The sequence below is a fragment of the Pseudophryne corroboree genome, chromosome 7 (assembly GCF_028390025.1).
Source record: "Pseudophryne corroboree isolate aPseCor3 chromosome 7, aPseCor3.hap2, whole genome shotgun sequence".
Lineage (NCBI taxonomy): Eukaryota > Metazoa > Chordata > Amphibia > Anura > Myobatrachidae > Pseudophryne > Pseudophryne corroboree.
This window is the reverse complement of record NC_086450.1, coordinates 82,067,812-82,090,721: the sequence shown is the minus strand read 5'-3', so window position 1 is coordinate 82,090,721 and position 22,910 is coordinate 82,067,812. Positions and strand designations below refer to the sequence as shown.

At 44.9% G+C, this 22,910-nt stretch overlaps 1 protein-coding gene across 4 annotated transcripts in view; it reads left to right on the top strand.

Moving 5' to 3' along the window:
- OSBPL6 (oxysterol binding protein like 6) overlaps positions 1-22,910 on the top strand; it is a 520,623-nt gene that overhangs the window by 282,872 nt on the left and 214,841 nt on the right. Inside the window, exon 1 of one of the 4 annotated variants that reach the window (XM_063933382.1) lies at positions 15,366-15,461. The exons of the other annotated variants lie outside the window; for them this stretch is intronic. Within the exon in view, the coding sequence (XP_063789452.1) occupies positions 15,450-15,461 (12 nt within the window). The 5' untranslated portion in view covers positions 15,366-15,449. Of the gene's footprint in view, positions 1-15,365; positions 15,462-22,910 lie in introns of those variants that run through there. 4 annotated transcript variants of the gene reach the window in all.

Below are 22,910 nucleotides of genomic sequence, written 5' to 3'. Positions count from 1 at the left end.
CCAGCAACGTCGTCTGCCAAGGCCGATGCCCAATGTCATAGTACAGAGCATGTCAAATCCAAAACACCAAATATCAGTAAAAAAAGGACTCCAAAACCTAAAATAAAATTGTCGGAGGAGAAGCGTAAACTTGCCAATATGCCATTTACCACACGGAGTGGCAAGGAACGGCTGAGGCCCTGGCCTATGTTCATGGCTAGTGGTTCAGCTTCACATGAGGATGGAAGCACTCAGCCTCTCGCTAGAAAACTGAAAAGACTCAAGCTGGCAAAAGCACCGCAAAGAACTGTGCGTTCTTCGAAATCCCAAATCCACAAGGAGAGTCCAATTGTGTCGGTTGCGATGCCTGACCTTCCCAACACTGGACGTGAAGAGCATGCGCCTTCCACCATTTGCATGCCCCCTGCAAGTGCTGGAAGGAGCACCCGCAGTCCAGTTCCTGATAGTCAGATTGAAGATGTCAGTGTTGAAGTACACCAGGATGAGGAGGATATGGGTGTTGCTGGCGCTGGGGAGGAAATTGACCAGGAGGATTCTGATGGTGAGGTGGTTTGTTTAAGTCAGGCACCCGGGGAGACACCTGTTGTCCGTGGGAGGAATATGGCCACTGACATGCCTGGTGAAAATACCAAAAAAAATCAGCTCTTCGGTGTGGAAGTATTTCAACAGAAATGCGGACAACAGGTGTCAAGCCGTGTGTTGCCTTTGTCAAGCTGTAATAAGTAGGGGTAAGGACGTTAACCACCTCGGAACATCCTCCCTTATACGTCACCTGCAGCGCATTCATAATAAGTCAGTGACAAGTTCAAAAACTTTGGGCAACAGCGGAAGCAGTCCACTGACCAGTAAATCCCTTCCTCTTGTAACCAAGCTCACGCAAACCACCCCACCAACTCCCTCAGTGTCAATTTCCTCCTTCCCCAGGAATGCCAATAGTCCTGCAGGCCATGTCACTGGCAATTCTGACGAGTCCTCTCCTGCCTGGGATTCCTCTGATGCATCCTTGCGTGTAACGCCTACTGCTGCTGGCGCTGCTGTTGTTGCTGCTAGGAGTCGATGGTCATCCCAGAGGGGAAGTCGTAAGCCCACTTGTACTACTTCCAGTAAGCAATTGACTGTTCAACAGTCCTTTGCGAGGAAGATGAAATATCACAGCAGTCATCCTGCTGCAAAGCGGATAACTGAGGCCTTGACAACTATGTTGGTGTTAGACGTGCGTCCGGTATCCGCCGTTAGTTCACAGGGAACTAGACAATTTATTGAGGCAGTGTGCCCCCATTACCAAATACCATCTAGGTTCCACTTCTCTAGGCAGGCGATACCGAGAATGTACACGGACGTCAGAAAAAGACTCACCAGTGTCCTAAAAAATGCAGTTGTACCCAATGTCCACTTAACCACGGACATGTGGACAAGTGGAGCAGGGCAGGGTCAGGACTATATGACTGTGACAGCCCACTGGGTAGATGTATGGACTCCCGCCGCAAGAACAGCAGCGGCGGCACCAGTAGCAGCATCTCGCAAACGCCAACTCTTTCCTAGGCAGGCTACGCTTTGTATCACCGCTTTCCAGAATACGCACACAGCTGAAAACCTCTTACGGCAACTGAGGAAGATCATCGCGGAATGGCTTACCCCAATTGGACTCTCCTGTGGATTTGTGGCATCGGACAACGCCAGCAATATTGTGTGTGCATTAAATATGGGCAAATTCCAGCACGTCCCATGTTTTGCACATACCTTGAATTTGGTGGTGCAGAATTTTTTTAAAAACGACAGGGGCGTGCAAGAGATGCTGTCGGTGGCCAGAAGAATTGCGGGACACTTTCGGCGTACAGGCACCACGTACAGAAGACTGGAGCACCACCAAAAACTACTGAACCTGCCCTGCCATCATCTGAAGCAAGAAGTGGTAACGAGGTGGAATTCAACCCTCTATATGCTTCAGAGGTTGGAGGAGCAGCAAAAGGCCATTCAAGCCTATACAATTGAGCACGATATAGGAGGTGGAATGCACCTGTCTCAAGCGCAGTGGAGAATGATTTCAACGTTGTGCAAGGTTCTGATGCCCTTTGAACTTGCCACACGTGAAGTCAGTTCAGACACTGCCAGCCTGAGTCAGGTCATTCCCCTCATCAGGCTTTTGCAGAAGAAGCTGGAGACATTGAAGGAGGAGCTAACACGGAGCGATTCCGCTAGGCATGTGGGACTTGTGGATGGAGCCCTTAATTCGCTTAACAAGGATTCACGGGTGGTCAATCTGTTGAAATCAGAGCACTACATTTTGGCCACCATGCTCGATCCTAGATTTAAAGCCTACCTTGGATCTCTCTTTCCGGCAGACACAAGTCTGCTGGGGTTGAAAGACCTGCTGGTGAGAAAATTGTCAAGTCAAGCGGAACGCGACCTGTCAACATCTCCTCCTTCACATTCTCCCGCAACTGGGGGTGCGAGGAAAAGGCTCAGAATTCCGAGCCCACCCGCTGGCGGTGATGCAGGGCAGTCTGGAGCGACTGCTGATGCTGACATCTGGTCCGGACTGAAGGACCTGACAACGATTACGGACATGTCGTCTACTGTCACTGCATATGATTCTCTCAACATTGAAAGAATGGTGGAGGATTATATGAGTGACCGCATCCAAGTAGGCACGTCACACAGTCCGTACTTATACTGGCAGGAAAAAGAGGCAATTTGGAGGCCCTTGCACAAACTGGCTTTATTCTACCTAAGTTGCCCTCCCACAAGTGTCTACTCCAAAAGAGTGTTTAGTGCCGCAGCTCACCTTGTCAGCAATCGGCGTACGAGGTTACATCCAGAAAATGTGGAGAAGATGATGTTCATTAAAATGAATTATAATCAATTCCTCCGCGGAGACATTGACCAGCAGCAATTGCCTCCACAAAGTACACAGGGAGCTGAGATGGTGGATTCCAGTGGGGACGAATTGATAATATGTGAGGAGGGGGATGTACACGGTGATATATCGGAGGATGATGATGAGGTGGACATCTTGCCTCTGTAGAGCCAGTTTGTGCAAGGAGAGATTAATTGCTTCTTTTTTGGGGGGGGTCCAAACCAACCCGTCATATCAGTCACAGTCGTGTGGCAGACCCTGTCACTGAAATGATGGGTTGGTTAAAGTGTGCATGTCCTGTTTATACAACATAAGGGTGGGTGGGAGGGCCCAAGGACAATTCCATCTTGCACCTCTTTTTTCTTTTCTTTTTCTTTGCGTCATGTGCTGTTTGGGGAGGGTTTTTTGGAAGGGCCATCCTGCGTGACACTGCAGTGCCACTCCTAGATGGGCCCGGTGTTTGTGTCGGCCACTAGGGCCGCTTATCTTACTCACACAGTCAGCTACCTCATTGCGCCTCTTTTTTTCTTTGCGTCATGTGCTGTTTGGGGAGGGTTTTTTGGAAGGGCCATCCTGCGTGACACTGCAGTGCCACTCCTAGATGGGCCCGGTGTTTGTGTCGGCCACTAGGGTCGCTTATCTTACTCACACAGTCAGCTACCTCATTGCGCCTCTTTTTTTCTTTGCGTCATGTGCTGTTTGGGGAGGGTTTTTTGGAAGGGCCATCCTGCGTGACACTGCAGTGCCACTCCTAGATGGGCCCGGTGTTTGTGTCGGCCACTAGGGTCGCTTATCTTACTCACACAGTCAGCTACCTCATTGCGCCTCTTTTTTTCTTTGCGTCATGTGCTGTTTGGGGAGGGTTTTTTGGAAGGGCCATCCTGCGTGACACTGCAGTGCCACTCCTAGATGGGCCCGGTGTTTGTGTCGGCCACTAGGGTCGCTTATCTTACACAGCGACCTCGGTGCAAATTTTAGGACTAAAAATAATATTGTGAGGTGTGAGGTATTCAGAATAGACTGAAAATGAGTGTAAATTATGGTTTTTGAGGTTAATAATACTTTGGGATCAAAATGACCCCCAAATTCTATGATTTAAGCTGTTTTTTAGGGTTTTTTGAAAAAAACACCCGAAACCAAAACACACCCGAATCCGACAAAAAAAATTCGGTGAGGTTTTGCCAAAACGCGGTCGAACCCAAAACACGGCCGCGGAACCGAACCCAAAACCAAAACCCAAAACCCGAAAAATTTCCGGCGCTCATCTCTAATTTTTACTAGTGATGAGCGGGTTCGGATCCTCGGGATCTGCGAACCCGCCCGAACTTCACCTTTTTTTTCACGGGTCCGAGCGACTCGGATCCTCCCGCCTTGCTCGGTTAACCCGAGCGCGCCCGAACGTCATCATCCCGCTGTCGGATTCTCGCGAGATTCGGATTCTATATAAGGAGCCGCGCGTCGCCGCCATTTTCACACGTGCATTGAGATTGATAGGGAGAGGACGTGGCTGGCGTCCTCTCCGTTATAGTAGAAAAAGACTGAGTATAAAGACTGAGTGACTTACTTATAATTGTGGGGAGGATTGGGGACGGGGAGCAGCTGTTAGGGAGTACAGTGCAGGGTTTTGATTACAATACCACCAGTGAGTTTAATCCTTTGTTTGTTTCTCTGCCTGAAAAAAACGCTCCACCATGGGGGTCATTCCGAGTTGTTCGCTCTGTATTTTTTTCTCGCAACGGAGCGATTAGTCGCTAATGCGCATGCGCAATGTCCGCAGTGCGACTGCGCCAAGTAAATTTGCTATGCAGTTAGGAATTTTACTCACGGCATTACGAGGTTTTTTCTTCGTTCTGGTGATCGGAGTGTGATTGACAGGAAGTGGGTGTTTCTGGGCGGAAACTGGCCGTTTTATGGGAGTGTGCGAAAAAACGCTACCGTTTCTGGGAAAAACGCGGGAGTGGCTGGAGAAACGGGGGAGTGTCTGGGCGAACGCTGGGTGTGTTTGTGACGTTAAATCAGGAACGACAAGCACTGAACTGATCGCAGATGCCGAGTAAGTTTGAAGCTACTCAGAAACTGCTAAGAAGTGTCTATTCGCAATTCTGCTAATCTTTCGTTCGCAATTTTGATAAGCTAAGATTCACTCCCAGTAGGCGGCGGCTTAGCGTGTGCAAAGCTGCTAAAAGCAGCTTGCGAGCGAACAACTCGGAATGACCCCCCATATCTGTGCTCACTCAGTGTGCTGCACTGCTGCATGATATATCTGTGCTGAGTGCACTGCTCTCACTGCCTAATTTTGGGGACTGGGGAGCAGTTATAGCAGGAGTACAGTGCACAGTTTTGCTGACAGTGACCACCAGTCCAGTATACGTTTGTCTGCCTGAAAAATACTCCTGTCTGTGGTGGCTTTTTTTTTCTTCATACTAGTTTAGCAGTCTGCTGACAGTGTCCACCAGGTCCGTTATTATATTATACAGTATATTATATATATATAAGCAGTACGGTAGGCCACGGCTGTACCTACCTCTGTGTTGTCAGTGCACTCGTCGTCCATAAGTAATATAATACTATACTATCCATCCATCTACATTGTATACCTGTGGTGGCTTTTTTTCCCTTCATACTAGTTTAGCAGTCTGCTGACAGTGTCCACCAGGTACGTTATACAGTATATTATATATATAAGCAGTACGGTAGGCCACGGCTGTACCTACTTCTGTGTCGTCAGTGCACTCGTCGTCCATAAGTAATATAATACTATACTATCCATCCATCTACATTGTATACCTGTGGTGGGTTTTTTTTTCTTCATACTAGTTTAGCAGTCTGCTGACAGTGTCCACCAGGTCCGTTATACAGTATATTATATATATAAGCAGTACGGTAGGCCACGGCTGTACCTACCTCTGTGTCGTCAGTGCACTCGTCGTCCATAAGTAATATAATACTATACTATCCATCCATCTACATTGTATACCTGTGGTGGCTTTTTTTTTCTTCATACTAGTTTAGCAGTCTGCTGACAGTGTCCACCAGGTCCGTTATACAGTATATTATATATATAAGCAGTACGGTAGGCCACGGCTGTACCTACCTCTGTGTCGTCAGTGCACTCGTCATCCATAAGTATTATAATACTATACTATCCATCCATCTACATTGTATACCTGTGATGGTTTTTTTCCCCTTCATACTAGTTTAGCAGTCTGCTGACAGTGTGCACCAGGTCCGTTATACAGTATATTATATATATAAGCAGTACGGTAGTCCACGGCTGTACCTACCTCTGTGTCGTCAGTGCACTCGTCGTCCATAAGTAATATAATACTATACTATCCATCCATCTACATTTTATACCTGTGGTGGCTTTTTTTTTCTTCATACTAGTTTAGCAGTCTGCTGACAGTGTCCACCAGGTCCGTTATACAGTATATTATATAAGCAGTACGGTAGGCCACGGCTGTACCTACCTCTGTGTCATCAGTGCACTCGTCGTCCATAAGTAATATAATACTATACTATCCATCCATCTACATTGTGTACCTGTGGTGGCTTTTTTTTTCTTCATACTAGTTTAGCAGTCTGCTGACAGTGTCCACCAGGTCCGTTATACAGTATATTATATATATAAGCAGTACGGTAGGCCACGGCTGTACCTACCTCTGTGTTGTCAGTGCACTTGTCGTCCATAAGTAATATAATACTATACTATCCATCCATCTACATTGTATACCTGTGGTGTTTTTTTTTTTCTTCATACTAGTTTAGCAGTCTGCTGACACTGTCCACCAGGTCCGTTATACAGTATATTATATATATAAGCAGTACGGTAGGCCACGGCTGTACCTACCTCTGTGTCGTCAGTGCACTCATCGTCCATAAGTAATATAATACTATACTATCCATCCATCTACATTGTATACCTGTGGTGGCTTTTTTTTCCCTTCATACTAGTTTAGCAGTCTGCTGACAGTGTCCACCAGGTCCGTTATACAGTATATTATATATATAAGCAGTATGGTAGGCCACGGCTGTACCTACCTCTGTGTCGTCAGTGCACTCGTCATCCATAAGTAATATAATACTATACTATCCATCCATCTACATTGTATACCTGTGGTGGTTTTTTTTTTCTTCATACTAGTTTAGCGTCTGCTGACAGTGTCCACCAGGTCCGTTATACAGTATATTATATATATAAGCAGTACGGTAGGCCACGGCTGTACCTACCTCTGTGTCGTCAGTGCACTCGTCGTCCATAAGTAATATAATACTATACTATCCATCCATCTACATTGTATACCTGTGGTGGCTTTTTTTTTCTTCATTCTAGTTTAGCAGTCTGCTGACAGTGTCCACCAGGTCCGTTATACAGTATATTATATATATAAGCAGTACGGTAGGCCACGGCTGTACCTACCTCTGTGTCGTCAGTGCACTCGTCGTCCATAAGTAATATAATACTATACTATCCATCCATCTACATTGTATACCTGTGGTGGCTTTTTTTTTCTTCATAATAGTTTAGCAGTCTGCTGACAGTGTCCACCAGGTCCGTAATTATACAGTATATTATATATATATAAGCAGTATGGTAGGCCACGGCTGTACCCTACCTCTGTGTCGTCAGTGCACTCGTCGTCCATAAGTAATATAATACTATACTATCCATCCATCTACATTGTATACCTGTGGTGGCTTTTAGTTGTGCGCATTAAAATATGGAGAACAAAAATGTGGAGGTTAAAAATATAGGGAAAGATCAAGATCCACTTCCACCTCGTCCTGAAGCTGCTGCCACTAGTCATGGCCGAGACGATGAAATGCCATCAACGTCGTCTGCCAAGGCCGATGCCCAATGTCATAGTACAGAGCATGTAAAATCCAAAACACAAAAGATCAGTAAAATGACCCAAAAATCTAAATTAAAAGCGTCTGAGGAGAAGCGTAAACTTGCCAATATGCCATTTACGACACGGAGTGGCAAGGAACGGCTGAGGCCCTGGCCTATGTTCATGGCTAGTGGTTCAGCTTCACATGAGGATGGAAGCACTCATCCTCTCGCTAGAAAAAAAAAAAAGACTTAAGCTGGCAAAAGCACAGCAAAGAACTGTGCGTTCTTCGAAATCAAATCCCAAAGGAGAGTCCAATTGTGTCGGTTGCGATGCCTGACCTTCCCAACACTGGACGGGAAGAGCTTGCGCCTTCCACCATTTGCACGCCCCCTGCAAGTGCTGGAAGGAGCACCCGCAGTCCAGTTCCTGATAGTCAAATTGAAGATGTCAGTGTTGAAGTACACCAGGATGAGGATATGGGTGTTGCTGGCGCTGGGGAGGAAATTGACAAGGAGGATTCTGATGGTGAGGTGGTTTGTTTAAGTCAGGCACCCGGGGAGACACCTGTTGTCCGTGGGAGGAATATGGCCATTGACATGCCTGGTCAAAATACCAAAAAAATCAGCTCTTCAGTGTGGAATTATTTCAACAGAAATGCGGACAACTGGTGTCAAGCCGTGTGTTGCCTTTGTCAAGCTGTAATAAGTAGGGGTAAGGACGTTAACCACCTCGGAACATCCTCCCTTATACGTCACCTGCAGCGCATTCATAATAAGTCAGTGACAAGTTCAAAAACTTTGGGCGACAGCGGAAGCAGTCCACTGACCTGTAAATCCCTTCCTCTTGTAACCAAGCTCGCGCAAACCACACCACCAACTCCCTCAGTGTCAATTTCCTCCTTACCCAGGAAAGCCAATAGTCCTGCAGGCGATGTCACTGGCAAGTCTGACGAGTCCTCTCCTGCCTGGGATTCCTCCGATGCATCCTTGAGTGTAACGCCTACTGCTGCTGGCTCTGCTGTTGTTGCTGCTGGGAGTCGATCGTCATCCCAGAGGGGAAGTCGGAAGACCACTTGTACTACTTCCAGCAAGCAATTGACTGTCCAACAGTCCTTTGCGAGGAAGATGAAATATCACAGCAGTCATCCTGTTGCAAAGCGGATAACTGAGGCCTTGGCAACTATGTTGGTGTTAGACGTGCGTCCGGTATCCGCCGTTAGTTCACGGGGAACTAGACAATTGCTTGAGGTAGTGTGCCCCCGTTACCAAATACCATCTAGGTTCCACTTCTCTAGGCAGGCGATACCGAGAATGTACACGGACGTCAGAAAAAGAGTCACCAGTGTCCTAAAAAATGCAGTTGTACCCAATGTCCACTTAACCACGGACATGTGGACAAGTGGAGCAGGGCAGACTCAGGACTACATAACTGTGACAGCCCACTGGGTAGATGTATTGCCTCCCGCTGCAAGAACAGCAGCGGCGGCACCAGTAGCAGCATCTCGCAAACGCCAACTCGTTCCTAGGCAGGCTACGCTTTGTATCACCGCTTTCCTGAATACGCACACAGCTGAAAACCTCTTACGGCAACTGAGGAAGATCATCGCAGAATGGCTTACCCCAATTGGACTTTCCTGGGGATTTGTGGCATCGGACAACGCCAGCAATATTGTGCGTGCATTACATCTGGGCAAATTCCAGCACGTCCCATGTTTTGCACATACCTTGAATTTGGTGGTGCAGAATTATTTAAAAAACGACAGGGGCGTGCAAGAGATGCTGTCGGTGGCCGGAAGAATTGCGGGCCACTTTCGGCGTACAGGCACCGCGTACAGAAGACTGGAGCACCACCAAAAATGCCTGAACCTGCCCTGCCGTCATCTGAAGCAAGAGGTGGTAACGAGGTGGAATTCAACCCTCTATATGCTTCAGAGGATGGAGGAGCAGCAAAAGGCCATTCAAGCTTATACATCTGACCACGATATAGGCAAAGGAGGTGGAATGCACCTGTCTCAAGCGCAGTGGAGAATGATTTCAACGTTGTGCAAGGTTCTGCAACCTTTTGAACTTGCCACACGTGAAGTCAGTTCAGACACTGCCAGCCTGAGTCAGGTCATTCCCCTCATCAGGCTTTTGCAGAAGAAGCTGGAGGCATTGAAGGAGGAGCTAAAACAGAGCGATTCCGCTAGGCATGTGGGACTTGTGGATGGAGCCCTTAATTCGCTTAACCAGGATTCACGGGTGGTCAATCTGTTGAAATCAGAGCACTACATTTTGGCCACCGTGCTCGATCCTAGATTTAAAACCTACGTTGGATCTCTCTTTCCGGCAGACACAAGTCTGCAGAGGTTCAAAGACCTGCTGGTGAGAAAATTGTCAAGTCAAGCGGAACGCGACCCGTCAACATCTCCTCCTTCACATTCTCCCGCAACTGGGGGTGCGAGGAAAAGGCTACGAATTCCGAGCCCACCCGCTGGCGGTGATGCAGGGCAGTCTGGAGCGACTGCTGATGCTGACATCTGGTCCGGACTGAAGGACCTGCCAACGATTACTGACATGTCGTCTACTGTCACTGCATATGATTCTCTCACCATTGAAAGAATGGTGGAGGATTATATGAGTGACCGCATCCAAGTAGGCACGTCAGACAGTCCGTACGTATACTGGCAGGAAAAAGAGGCAATTTGGAGGCCCTTGCACAAACTGGCTTTATTCTACCTAAGTTGCCCTCCCTCCAGTGTGTACTCCGAAAGAGTGTTTAGTGCCGCCGCTCACCTTGTCAGCAATCGGCGTACGAGGTTACTTCCAGAAAATGTGGAGAAGATGATGTTCATTAAAATTAATTATAATCAATTCCTCCATGGAGACATTCACCAGCAGCAATTGCCTCCAGAAAGTACACGGGGACTTGAGATGGTGGATTCCAGTAGGGACGAATTAATAATCTGTGAGGAGGGGGATGTACACAGTGAAAGGGGTGATGAATCGGACGATGATGATGAGGTGGACATCTTGCCTCTGTAGAGCCAGTTTGTGCAAGGAGAGATTGATTGCTTCTTTTTTGGTGGGGGCCCAAACCAACCAGTCATTTCGGTCACAGTCGTGTGGCAGACCCTGTCGCTGAAATGATTAGTTCGTTAAAGTGTGCATGTCCTGTTTATACAACATAAGGGTGGGTGGGAGGGCCCAAGGACAATTCCATCTTGCACCTCTTTTTTCTTTCATTTTTCTTTGCGTCATGTGCTGTTTGGGGAGTATTTTTTTGAAGGGCCATCCTGCGTGACACTGCAGTGCCACTCCTAGATGGGCCCGGTGTTTGTGTCGGCCACTAGGGTCGCTTAGCTTAGTCACACAGCTACCTCATTGCGCCTCTTTTTTTCTTTGCGTCATGTGCTGTTTGGGGAGTATTTTTTTGAAGGGCCATCCTGCGTGACACTGCAGTGCCACTTCTAGATGGGCCAGGTGTTTGTGTCGGCCACTAGGGTCGCTTAGCTTAGTCACAGAGCTACCTCATTGCGCCTCTTTTTTTCTTTGCGTCATGTGCTGTTTGGGGAGTATTTTTTTGAAGGGCCATCCTGCGTGACACTGCAGTGACACTCCTAGATGGGCCAGGTGTTTGTGTCGGCCACTAGGGTCGCTTAGCTTAGTCACAGAGCTACCTCATTGCGCCTCTTTTTTTCTTTGCGTCATGTGCTGTTTGGGGAGTATTTTTTTGAAGGGCCATCCTGCCTGACACTGCAGTGCCACTCCTAGATGGGCCAGGTGTTTGTGTCGGCCACTAGGGTCGCTTAGCTTAGTCACACAGCTACCTCATTGCGCCTCTTTTTTTCTTTGCGTCATGTGCTGTTTGGGGAGTATTTTTTTGAAGGGCCATCCTGCCTTACACTGCAGTGCCACTCCTAGATGGGCCAGGTGTTTGTGTCGGCCACTTGGGTCGCTGAGCTTAGTCACACAGCTACCTCATTGCGCCTCTTTTTTTCTTTGCGTCATGTGCTGTTTGGGGAGTATTTTTTTGAAGGGCCATCCTGTGTGACACTGCAGTGCCACTCCTAGATGGGCCAGGTGTTTGTGTCGGCCACTTGGGTCGCTGAGCTTAGTCACACAGCTACCTCATTGCGCCTCTTTTTTTCTTTGCGTCATGTGCTGTTTGGGGAGTATTTTTTTGAAGGGCCATCCTGCGTGACACTGCAGTGCCACTCCTAGATGGGCCAGGTGTTTGTGTCGGCCACTTGGGTCGCTTAGCTTAGTCACACAGCTACCTCATTGCGCCTCTTTTTTTCTTTGCGTCATGTGCTGTTTGGGGAGTATTTTTTTGAAGGGCCATCCTGCGTGACACTGCAGTGCCACTCCTAGATGGGCCAGGTGTTTGTGTCGGCCACTAGGGTCGCTTAGCTTAGCCATCCAGCGACCTCGGTGCAAATTTTAGGACTAAAAATATTATTGTGAGGTGTGAGGTGTTCAGAATAGACTGGAAATTAGTGTAAATTATGGTTATTGAGGTTAATAATACTATGGGATCAAAATGACCCCCAAATTCTATGATTTAAGCTGTTTTCTAGGGTTTTTTGAAAAAAACACCCGAATCCAAAACACAACCGAATCCGACAAAAAAAATTCGGTGAGATTTTGCCAAAACGCGTTCGAACCCAAAACACGGCCGCGGAACCGAACCCAAAACCAAAACACAAAACCCGAAAAATTTCCGGTGCACATCACTAATTTTTACTCATGTTTATTTTTATTTTTTAATTGTATAAATCTGTGACCTCATGTTTATTGGCTGCCAGGGGAAATATCCAGATAGTTGTTAATACTGGTACGAATTACAGTACATTTCTTTGGGGTAGGCACAAGTCTGTAAAGAATGAAGGCACACTCTCCATGCGTTGTGGGAGGAGGAACATGTTGTCAGTGTCAGTGACAGATAATACATTTCTGCACAAGAATAACTCATTTGGATAGTGCAGTAGGAGGAGAAGTAAAATAAAACCAAATTGTTTCATTGGACCTCATTGATACTACTTTCGCGCCAAAATCCAGAGTCCATGGTTCCAGTTCGGGACAGACCCCGTTCACACCGCGGCTCTGACCCAGGTTATTCCCATGTCGGCGCTTCTTACATTGCACTCATGTAGCTGTTCTGTTGGTACCTGGAGATAACATCATCTCCAAGTGTCGGTGATCTGTAAACAGGATGACCTAGGTAGGACCGCTTACACTGCCCAATTATGTGGGTCGTTCCGGTGTCCATCCCAGGTCGCTACCTGGTTTATATTCCTAGGTTATTTGACATAGATTTATTTTAGGTGTTTAACTGTTGACCTTTTGACCCTGCCGACCTATTGCTTGTTGATCATCTGTTGTCAACCTATTGACTATGTACTGTCGACCATCCAACTATTACTTGTGGGCAGCCGTGGAACCCTGATTTACTACCGTATGCTTATGCTAATGCACTGGCTCCATGTGGAACGCCAATCGCCACTGCCGCTAGGAGAGGAGATGGACTGTGGCCCATGGCCGTCGACAGAGACACGCAAACGCGTCATTTTGGAGAGCACACGGCAGCGCTGTGCTTGTTCGTTTTGTGACAGCTTACTTTGACATACTCCGTTTAGTAACACTCTCACACTGCCCAACTTCTCTCGTAGACCTGTTCCTCACCAAAGGCCGCTTATCTAATCTGGAAAAAATCTAGACACACTTGTGTTAAACAAGGCACGCAGTGTCAGCAACAAGGATATTGCTTTTTTCCCCTTCATATCTTTGCTCCAGGGTGTTTGTGGAGGAAACATGTCTAAAGGCTATTCGATTATAACTTACTTCATCATTCAAGGGACGTGTTGTCTAGACATTAGCTTATGGGAGAATAGATGCTACAAAAAATTGAATTAACATAAAGTGAATGTTTTTGTCCGGAGTAATTCAATCCATAAATTGTAGTTTGAAAATAATGTGTAGCCAGGCAATTAGAAAGCTGTATCTGGGCCAATACATTACCTCTCTGAGATACATCGTGTCATATGCAGAAGCCTATTTTTCAATTTTAGATAGCTCTGATAGTCCAAGAAATTATATATTGAGCTGCCGTGTTTAATTTAATGGCCATTACCATGCAACAAACAACATATATAATCCAAAAACTTTGTTGTTTTATCATAAACACCTTTGTGGGAGAAAAAACTGCATAATGGTAATGTAAGATCAGGGGTCTGTAACATTGTATTGCATTGCAGAAAGTATTTGTTAAGCAGCACGAGTATAAAAAAAAAAGAATAGGTATAAAATTGTTTAATAAACCCATGCCATGCACAGTTCTTTCCAGCCAAACTGACCCATTGAAAGTACTGTATATTATATCCGCAATTGTAGCAATCTGATTTTATAAGGAGCTGTACCAACAAAATATTTAGAAGACCTGAAGAGTTGCCAAGCATTATACTTCCTCTAAGTGGAACACCCTTGACTCTTCCAATTCCTGCTTTGATGTGTCCAAAAACAGCCAATTGCATAAGAAGCTACAGATGTGTCCTTGTACATCCTTGCTGCAGTCACGCTAAACAGCCCTTGATGTCACGCCATGCCGTGGTAGGATTCGGTAGCGCCAAGCATATTTGTTGCGTTTTCCCAGTAAAAATACGACGTAGACGCAAAGTAATGTAATATGACACACAAGCAGCTTCTGCTGATTAAAATGATATGCAGCATGCCTATATTCTGTGTGTGACTGCAGCTGTATCTGCATCCAAAATGCCACGTTACAGTGTTTTCCATGAAATCTCTGTAGAATAGCATTTTGTATGCAAATACAGTCGCAGTCACACACAGAATGACATGTGGGACATGTGAGAACACGAGACAGTGTCGGGCCAATCAGAGAATGGGATGGGGCTATGGGACAATCAATAGAAGGGCAGGTCTAAGCTACGGAAAGGGTAAAAAAAAAAAATTACCACTGTGGAATGCAGCCATTGACCGTTGACGGCGGATAAGCAGCGGGGAAACATCGACTATTAGTAAGAAAATTTAAATGTTTGCTTAACATCGATGGTCAGGCTATTGCGAGGTACTGTATGAGAAATAAAGGAAGACGCATATTTACTCCTGAAAGGATTTGCCCTTATACCTTAACCCTCGATGTGATGGCCTCTTAGACGTCTGGAGTGTAAACTTTAACCACAAGGTACATGCACAACACAAGCAGTAAAAATTCACACTGTTTATTTAATAAATTACAGAGTACTATATAGAAAAGAAACATGGGTGTATACAATATGTGCAAGCATATGATTGGATAAATAGAAGTAGCATACGACATTACATGCAGGATATTTTAGTAACACACAGAAGTAACAGTTTTGATCTGGTATGTAATTGTCCTTGAAGATAAGACACACACAAGCCTTATATTATATGAACAGACAAAGGCATCTTGTAGAGAGTGCGTACGTGTCTATTCAAACACATAACAATTCATATAGCATGTTTAACCCTTCATTAGGGAGGTAGAAATATTCACTTTTACACTATACTTATTATAAGGAAATTGATCATATAAAAAGTAATATTTACAAAGACAGAAGAGCTAACCCTTCAATCCCCTCTTAGAATCATGATTATTATATGACATGATTCTTGAGTGAGGCTCCTTTCTTGTTCCTCCAGTTCTTGAGATATTGGACATAATCGTCGGGTCCCTTACTATCAGAGGAGGTGACAGGACTGGTGGTTATATCATAGTACATCAGGGCCTTATCAATGCCTTTGGAGGTAAGTTTCTTTCCACAGGGGATTACACAATAAACTATAATGCCTACAAGAATTAAAGTTACAAGTATGAATATGCTTATTTGCACAATACCCTGGTGGGAAGGTTTTTAAATTTCTCCCTGTGGTGGTGTTAGATGTATAACAAGTGTAGTTTCCAGGATATATAGTTATGGTGCTTCCTGGGTTGGGATTTTTTTGACAATATGGGATATTCCCTTTTCCACATTTCGCACTGACTGTCATTTGTTTTGGTGTCATTAAAAAGGCTGAAAAAAAAAACAATTTTCCTGTTCTAGGGGTATATTAAGGGGCACTGTACCTAGGTGGGGCCTAGATTTGCCACAGACATAACAGTTGCTTTTATTGTGTTTGTTAGCACTATACTTCATCCATTCCAACCAAAAATTAATGTCAGGGAAACCAGTTTCAATAGCTAGGGTGTCTTCAAAGGTAGGGTTAGTAATAGCCACCATATCTTTAGAAGTGGCAATATGGGGCTTTAAAGGTTTGTTTTGGGTTTTTATACATGTCCCACAAATAAAACATTTGCCTTGCACTATAGTACCCTGCTTGCCACCATATACCAAGTACATAAGTCTCATTGTCGCTTCTGCTAGGGTTCACTATGTTTAGTCTAAACCTGTATGAATTTGGGCCTTCATCCATCTTATGAATGGATAGTCTAGAAAGTAGGGGTACTCCATATTTGCTCCATCTATTTTTTTTGCAAATGATGGGCCATATTTCCAATCTACTCCTGTATTCCACCCCACATATTCCCAGGAATTACAATTAGATCCATAATATCTAATGTCATAGTACCATTCGTCAGTAACACAAATATATACTGTCTCAGACATTCCTGATTTCCTTTTCTGCTGTATGAAATGTTTGTTGTCAGCAAGTTTAGGGAACATGAAATAATCAAGGATGTATGTGGCTACGTGTGTGTTAGAGGAATTATACCACAAGGTGGGGATCCCATTAGTGTGTGTAATATCAACCTCACATATTGTGTGGTGAGTGAGGGCCAGTAGGGCTATCAAGGTAGTCCCCAGGATAAAGATAGGGGACAGGTTCCTCATCTTCTTCTGTTCTTCTTTCTTCGCTAGGTGGGAGGTCAGGGCTGTCTGCCCCGGTTCGTACCTCACTGGAATCACTTGCTTCCCTCTCTAGGTCTGGTCTAGGAACCTTTTTTACTCGGGATGCATGGATCCAGGCAGGACTTTCCTCTGTCAGGACTGCTGTTCGGGTAACTGCTACGACCTCTGTCTCTGGACCATAGGTGAAGTCTCCTGGGCTCTTGTTCCTGGGGAGCACCTTCACCACGACTCTGTCTCTGACTTTAAAGGGGTGTGTAGGTTCCTGTGGATTCAAAAGGGTTTTTACAAACAACCTCATGTTCAATTTCATTCAGTTTTGTTATCAGGGACCTGACATACTCTTCCCTGATGAGTTCTAGATCTCCTTCCTGTATTACTAGTGGTTTCTTAGCCCAGGGTGTAGGAAAAGGGTCTGCCCATTAGTATTTCAAATGGGGAGTAACCTAGAGTCTTTTGTGGGGTATTCAAGATGCTGGTGTTTAGCTTTATTAGGGTTGTTCCTGAGGCAAGTGATGCATCTGCTAACATACTGGTCCACAAGTGATTTGGCATTAGTAACATAAAAATCATTGGTTAGTAGGAGGAGTGTTGTGGCTTCACCACGGTGACCAACACCACGGCACTGGGCAACGAGCAAAGGGGCACTGGACTGGGGCATACAGGGTTTCCCCTCTTTGCAGATTAATCCTGATTTAGGATTTTTTCTGCAGAATTGGGTAAGTCCAGTCGGAGAGATCAGCATTAGTCGCAGCAGCTTGAAGTTGAGTGAGCAGATGGACGTTATCAAGGGAGGGACATGCTCTAGTGAGTGTAATGAGTTCTGCAGCTTGCGCGGACTGATAAGGTATTGGTAGGGTTTCCAACACAGTATCAGGGAGGGTGACAATGGCATAGCCAGCCTGGTATGTATTGTCATTGAGCCTACTACAGGAGCCGTCAACAAAAACTATGTCTGCGCCTGGTATGGGAACGGGAGACATGTCAAGTCTGGGAGAAGTTTCAGCTTCAATGGAAGCAGCACAGTCATGTAGGTCGGGTGGTTCATCCTCAGGACCTTTCAAGCCTAAAAGGGCATTGAGAATGGGTGCAGGGCCAGAAGAACTAGCAGTGTACTTAATGGTAAGGGTAGGGTTACTCAAAAGGAGTACTTCATATCCACTAAGGCGTTGTGCTGACATGTACTGTGTGTGTAAGCCTTGAAGTATTGCCAGGACATCATGTGTGGTGTGGAGTACTGTGATGTGGCCCAAAGTGAGGGTAGTGGCCATTTCTGCAACCATTGCACAGGCTGCCAAAGCCCTGAGGCAGGCAGGCATACCTTGCACAGACACTGGCATGACTTTGGAAAAAAAATGCACGGGGCGCAACTTCCCTCCATGAAACTGTGTGAGCACCCCCGCCATGGTTTTACAATTGTCCCTTGCATATAGATGGAAAGGTAGTACATAACTGGGGAGGCCAAGTGCCGGACTTTTTATCAACATACATTTTAAACTTTCATATGCAGTTAACATTTCTTGTGACCATTGTACAGTTTTAGGCTTGTCCTTCAGTGTGGCTTGTCTCAAAATGTTATCGTAATAGGAGCAATCAGATATCCACTGTCTGCAGTAATTTACCATACCCAGGAAGGACAGTAGTTCCTTCTGGGTAGTTGGGGTGACCAGGCCCAATACAGACTGTATGCGTTGTGGACTGACTTTCCTCTCTCCCTGAGTGAGCACAAAACCTAAGTAATCAACATGCTTTTTTTTTTTTTTTTTTTTACACCATTGCATTTTTATTTTGGACACCTTGTGTCCACATTCACAAAGCCAGTTTAGTAATGAAACACCATCCTCTCGGCAGGCCTCCTCAGTTTTACTACAGAGCAGCAGATCATCTGCATACTGTAGCAGGACTGAACCATGGTGAGGTTGCCAGGGCCTCAATGTGGCCTGGAGACAACAGGTGCGTCAATAATCTGCACCAGGTAAGTTGTTTACCCTCAAAAGAAAAGGCAAAAAGTAATTGTGTCTGTGAATCTACAGGTATGCTGAAAAAAAGGCATTCTTCAAATCAATTACAGAGAAGAACGCAGCATCTGCAGGGATTGCAGAAATGAGTGAGTTTACATCTGGAACAATTGGTGCAATTGGGACAATTAACTGATTGATCGCTCTGAGATTCTGTACAAATCTTATACTACCATCAGCTTTGGCAACAGGGTTCACAGGAGTACAGTATGGTGATACAATATGTCTGAGAATACCCTGTTGTAAGAATTGCTGTATCATGGGGCGGGGACCTTCTATCTTTTCTGGTGAGAGGGGACACTGCATAGGTCAGAACACAAAACACTGGTTGTTGCACCGCTGTCCACTAAAAAGGGAATTTTACTTCCATTTATAATAAGTGGCAGCAGAGGTGAATCTTTACTATGACGGGTGAGTTGAATAAAGGCTGGGATACCCTCCTCCGGGCCCCGTCAGTGCGCGGGGTCTTTGGAATGTTCCCTGACTGCGGGGTTGGTTCCGTCTGTCAAAGCGTCTGGAGTTCTGATAGTTATGAGTGAGTGGGGAAGTGAGTAAGCTTTCTAAGTTAAGCAAAGGTAAGCTAGCGTCATCTGTCCAGCAGTCCTTAAACCTTTTCCAAAACGCAGTAACAGACTATGAAGGTTTCTGTTTACAAGCTACAGCGACAGGCAAAAAAGACTTCCTTCATATGTGTATAGCTGCGTCCTTTGCAAGCTTTGCGCAAATAAGATATACAGCCATCGAGGGTAATGGTGGGCTTGGGACAGTGTTTTACTATTATCTAAACTCTGGGTTATTGGTGCTAGGGATAGAGCTAGTGGACGCACCCTCCAGCAGTGGAGTTGGAGGCGATCCCATTTAGTGTGAAAGGGTTACTGCTGCCAAGAGATTTGTGTCTCTGAGCGCAGGATACATTGGAATGCAAAGGGGGGAGGCGAGAGGGATTTTCAAAGATTTACAGTTCTCTGCAGCTTCGCTTCTGTGCTAAACTGACATTTTTTCTTAAATCTCCATATAGAAAGGGTAATTACTGCCTTCCCGTAGGAATGGGTCCTGTCCTGCTTTCTCTGTCCATCCCGCTAAATTATCCACCCATGGGTTAACTAAATAATACTCTGAGGTAGAGTTGCGGGCGACATACATCTTGCATGTCTCACCAGGGAGGGGCGGGGAATATGCAGGTTTTTTTACTCTGACTAGAGCCCATTGTCAGACAGTAATATAAATCAACAGTACAACTTTAAAGGAAAATATCTAAAATTTACAACTCTACTATACATGCATCAGCTAACCAGTTAATTAGTCATTGACAATATCACAATATTATCTGTATAGTGAGAACATGAAATCTTTTGACGGTACGATACTTACCATTCGTACAAGATGTCAGAAAAATACAGCGTTTTAGACAGGAAGCAAGAAAAGTGTTTGAGTAAAGATATCTGGCAGACGAAAACTTACCAGCCGTCTGGACCAAATATAAGAACTTATCTCACTACAAACATACAAGAATATAGACGATCAAATCGAGGTATGATCTACGTTACGTATAGACCCCAGGTCTATTTTTTTTTTTTTTAAGTATCCCAGATACTAACGTCTTTGGAGAATTGCGCTTGGACGCCTGGTCCTTTCTCAGACGTATCTTTAAGTCCCAGACATTAAAGATTCTATGGTATCCCTGATACCTGTTTTATGCTTTTACATAAAACTTCGTAATATTAAGTCCCGGACTTAAATATTACCTTGTCACGTGTTCCCGGAACACTGACACGGATTCAGCTTCAGTGTATGACCGCAATCCTGTATGGCAAAGACAGACAATAAATTCTCTATCTTTACCATTCAGGGACGATCACTGAATTCCGGACATAGCCCCCAGCTGAAAGGATTTGCCCTTATACCTTAACCCTCGATGTGATGGCCTCTTAGACGTCTGGAGTGTAAACTTTAACCACAAGGTACATGCACAACACAAGCAGTAAAAATTCACACTGTTTATTTAATAAATTACAGAGTACTATATAGAAAAGAAACATGGGTGTATACAATATGTGCAAGCATATGATTGGATAAATAGAAGTAGCATACGACATTACATGCAGGATATTTTAGTAACACACAGAAGTAACAGTTTTGATCTGGTATGTAATTGTCCTTGAAGATAAGACACACACAAGCCTTATATTATATGAACAGACAAAGGCATCTTGTAGAGAGTGCGTACGTGTCTATTCAAACACATAACAATTCATATAGCATGTTTAACCCTTCATTAGGGAGGTAGAAATATTCACTTTTACACTATACTTATTATAAGGAAATTGATCATATAAAAAGTAATATTTACAAAGACAGAAGAGCTAACCCTTCAACTCCCAATACAAATTATAATGTAAGAACTTCAGTGCACCCTCCACTGCAGCCGCAGAATAATAAAAGGGCGGTACTGAAACACCCCAAAAATACAATAAAGGTGAAATAAAATGTTTTTACTCTGTTGGCACTGTGTGAAGATTCAATTCCAAAGTTACCTATGCGATAAATATATAAAACAAAAGTGCTGCAGTAATTCACCTACTCACTCTGTGGTGACGCACGTATGGGAACTTACCCTTTGGTCACAAGATTTGGAGGAATCTATATACAATAGGACACTTTCTCATTTTGAAATCCACAAGGGTGTTTGTGTTATATCATTATTGCCCTATTGTTGGTTTTTGATATGTTTGTCATATACAGTAGGTATCTTTGGAATTGAATCATCATACTGCACCAACAGAGTAAATATGTAATGATGCCCATCACAGTGAGTCCCTGTTGGTCTTCTTATTTTAGAGTATTATCTTTATTAGCAATAGTAGTAAGTAACATAAAAGTACAGTATGAAGGACAAAATTGGGTTAGCAAGTTCCCTCTAGTTTTGTGTCTGCAGTGTCAGTTCATCAGAGACAATAGTATTAGCTTGTTCGAAGCATATGAAGGGTGGCAGTTATAGTGTGAGCTTCCTATGTACGGCTACTGTAGGGTAATAGTCCCACTTACATTCAGCATACTTACTGTGTGCAGGCTTTGCCAGGCGGCTTTGAGCAACATTCTATAAAAATGTACGAAACATGCATCAATTATACATGTACTATGCCTTACATGTGATGTTGTGATCAGCAGGATTCCATGCCGCTTTAATATCCTTATTGTGCGTTCAGTTTTGTTTTTACTGTACTTGTTTTGATGCACTGTACTGAAGGGAGCTCCACATACAGTATGCCTGCCTCCATCTCTTACATTGCATATACACTACATGGACAAAAGTATGTAGACACCGGAACACCTGAACATCACACGTGGGATCAGTGTGATTTACCTACAATCAAAATCCAGACGGTTGAAATACCGACAATGTCAAAATACCGACATTTAAAATGTCAACGTGGTCAAAATACCAACATTTAAAATGTCAACAGGTCAAAAATTAGACAAGCGTTTTTCAAAACGTGGTGTGTATGTCGACATGGACACTGTATTAGTCTACCGCGTCCCCTCGCATGGCTTGCTGCGATCGCCATGCTTCGTGTACGGTGCCTCGTTGCACTCGGCACACTATTATATCCCCCTTCATGTCCACTGGGATGGTAAAGTATGAACAAGTTGGTTTCAATTATGAAAATCAGGAAAAACTCATGTCGATTTTTTAACCTGTCGACATTTCCAATGTTAGTATTTTGACCGTGTCGACATTTGTAATGTCGGTATTTTGACCTTGTCGGTATTTTGACCATCGGTCAATGGTTGTCTGTATTTTGACCGTCGGGATTTTGATTGTAGGTAAATTGACCGCATCCCTCACACGTACTCATTCCATAATCATAGGCATTCGTTGATATATAGTTGGTCCTCCATTTGCTACTGTAACAGCCTGCAGTCTTCTGGAAAGGCTTTCCTTTATCCACTCAGTCACAAGAGCATTAGTGAGGTCATTTACTGATGGGTGATAAGGATCGCAGTCAGTGTTCCATTTCATCCTTAACCACTTAACTGGCATGGTCAAATTACATGTGACCGCACTGCCCCACTGTGTACCCCAGTTTTTGACGAGGAGATCCGTTCTGCAGATGTGCGTATTATAATACCCCTTTCACATCTCCAATGCCGAATCCTACCTGGGAATTGTAAATGGGTCCTTCTCGGGTGGGATCCGGCATTGGAGCCTCTCTGCTGGCTTCCTGATCCGGGAAATATGCCGGTTCAGTTGCCATAGCGGCAGGGGGCGGAGCCGACAGTGCGGGTGGAAGCGGCGCTTGGAGACGAGCTAATCTCTGCGCTGCCTCTCC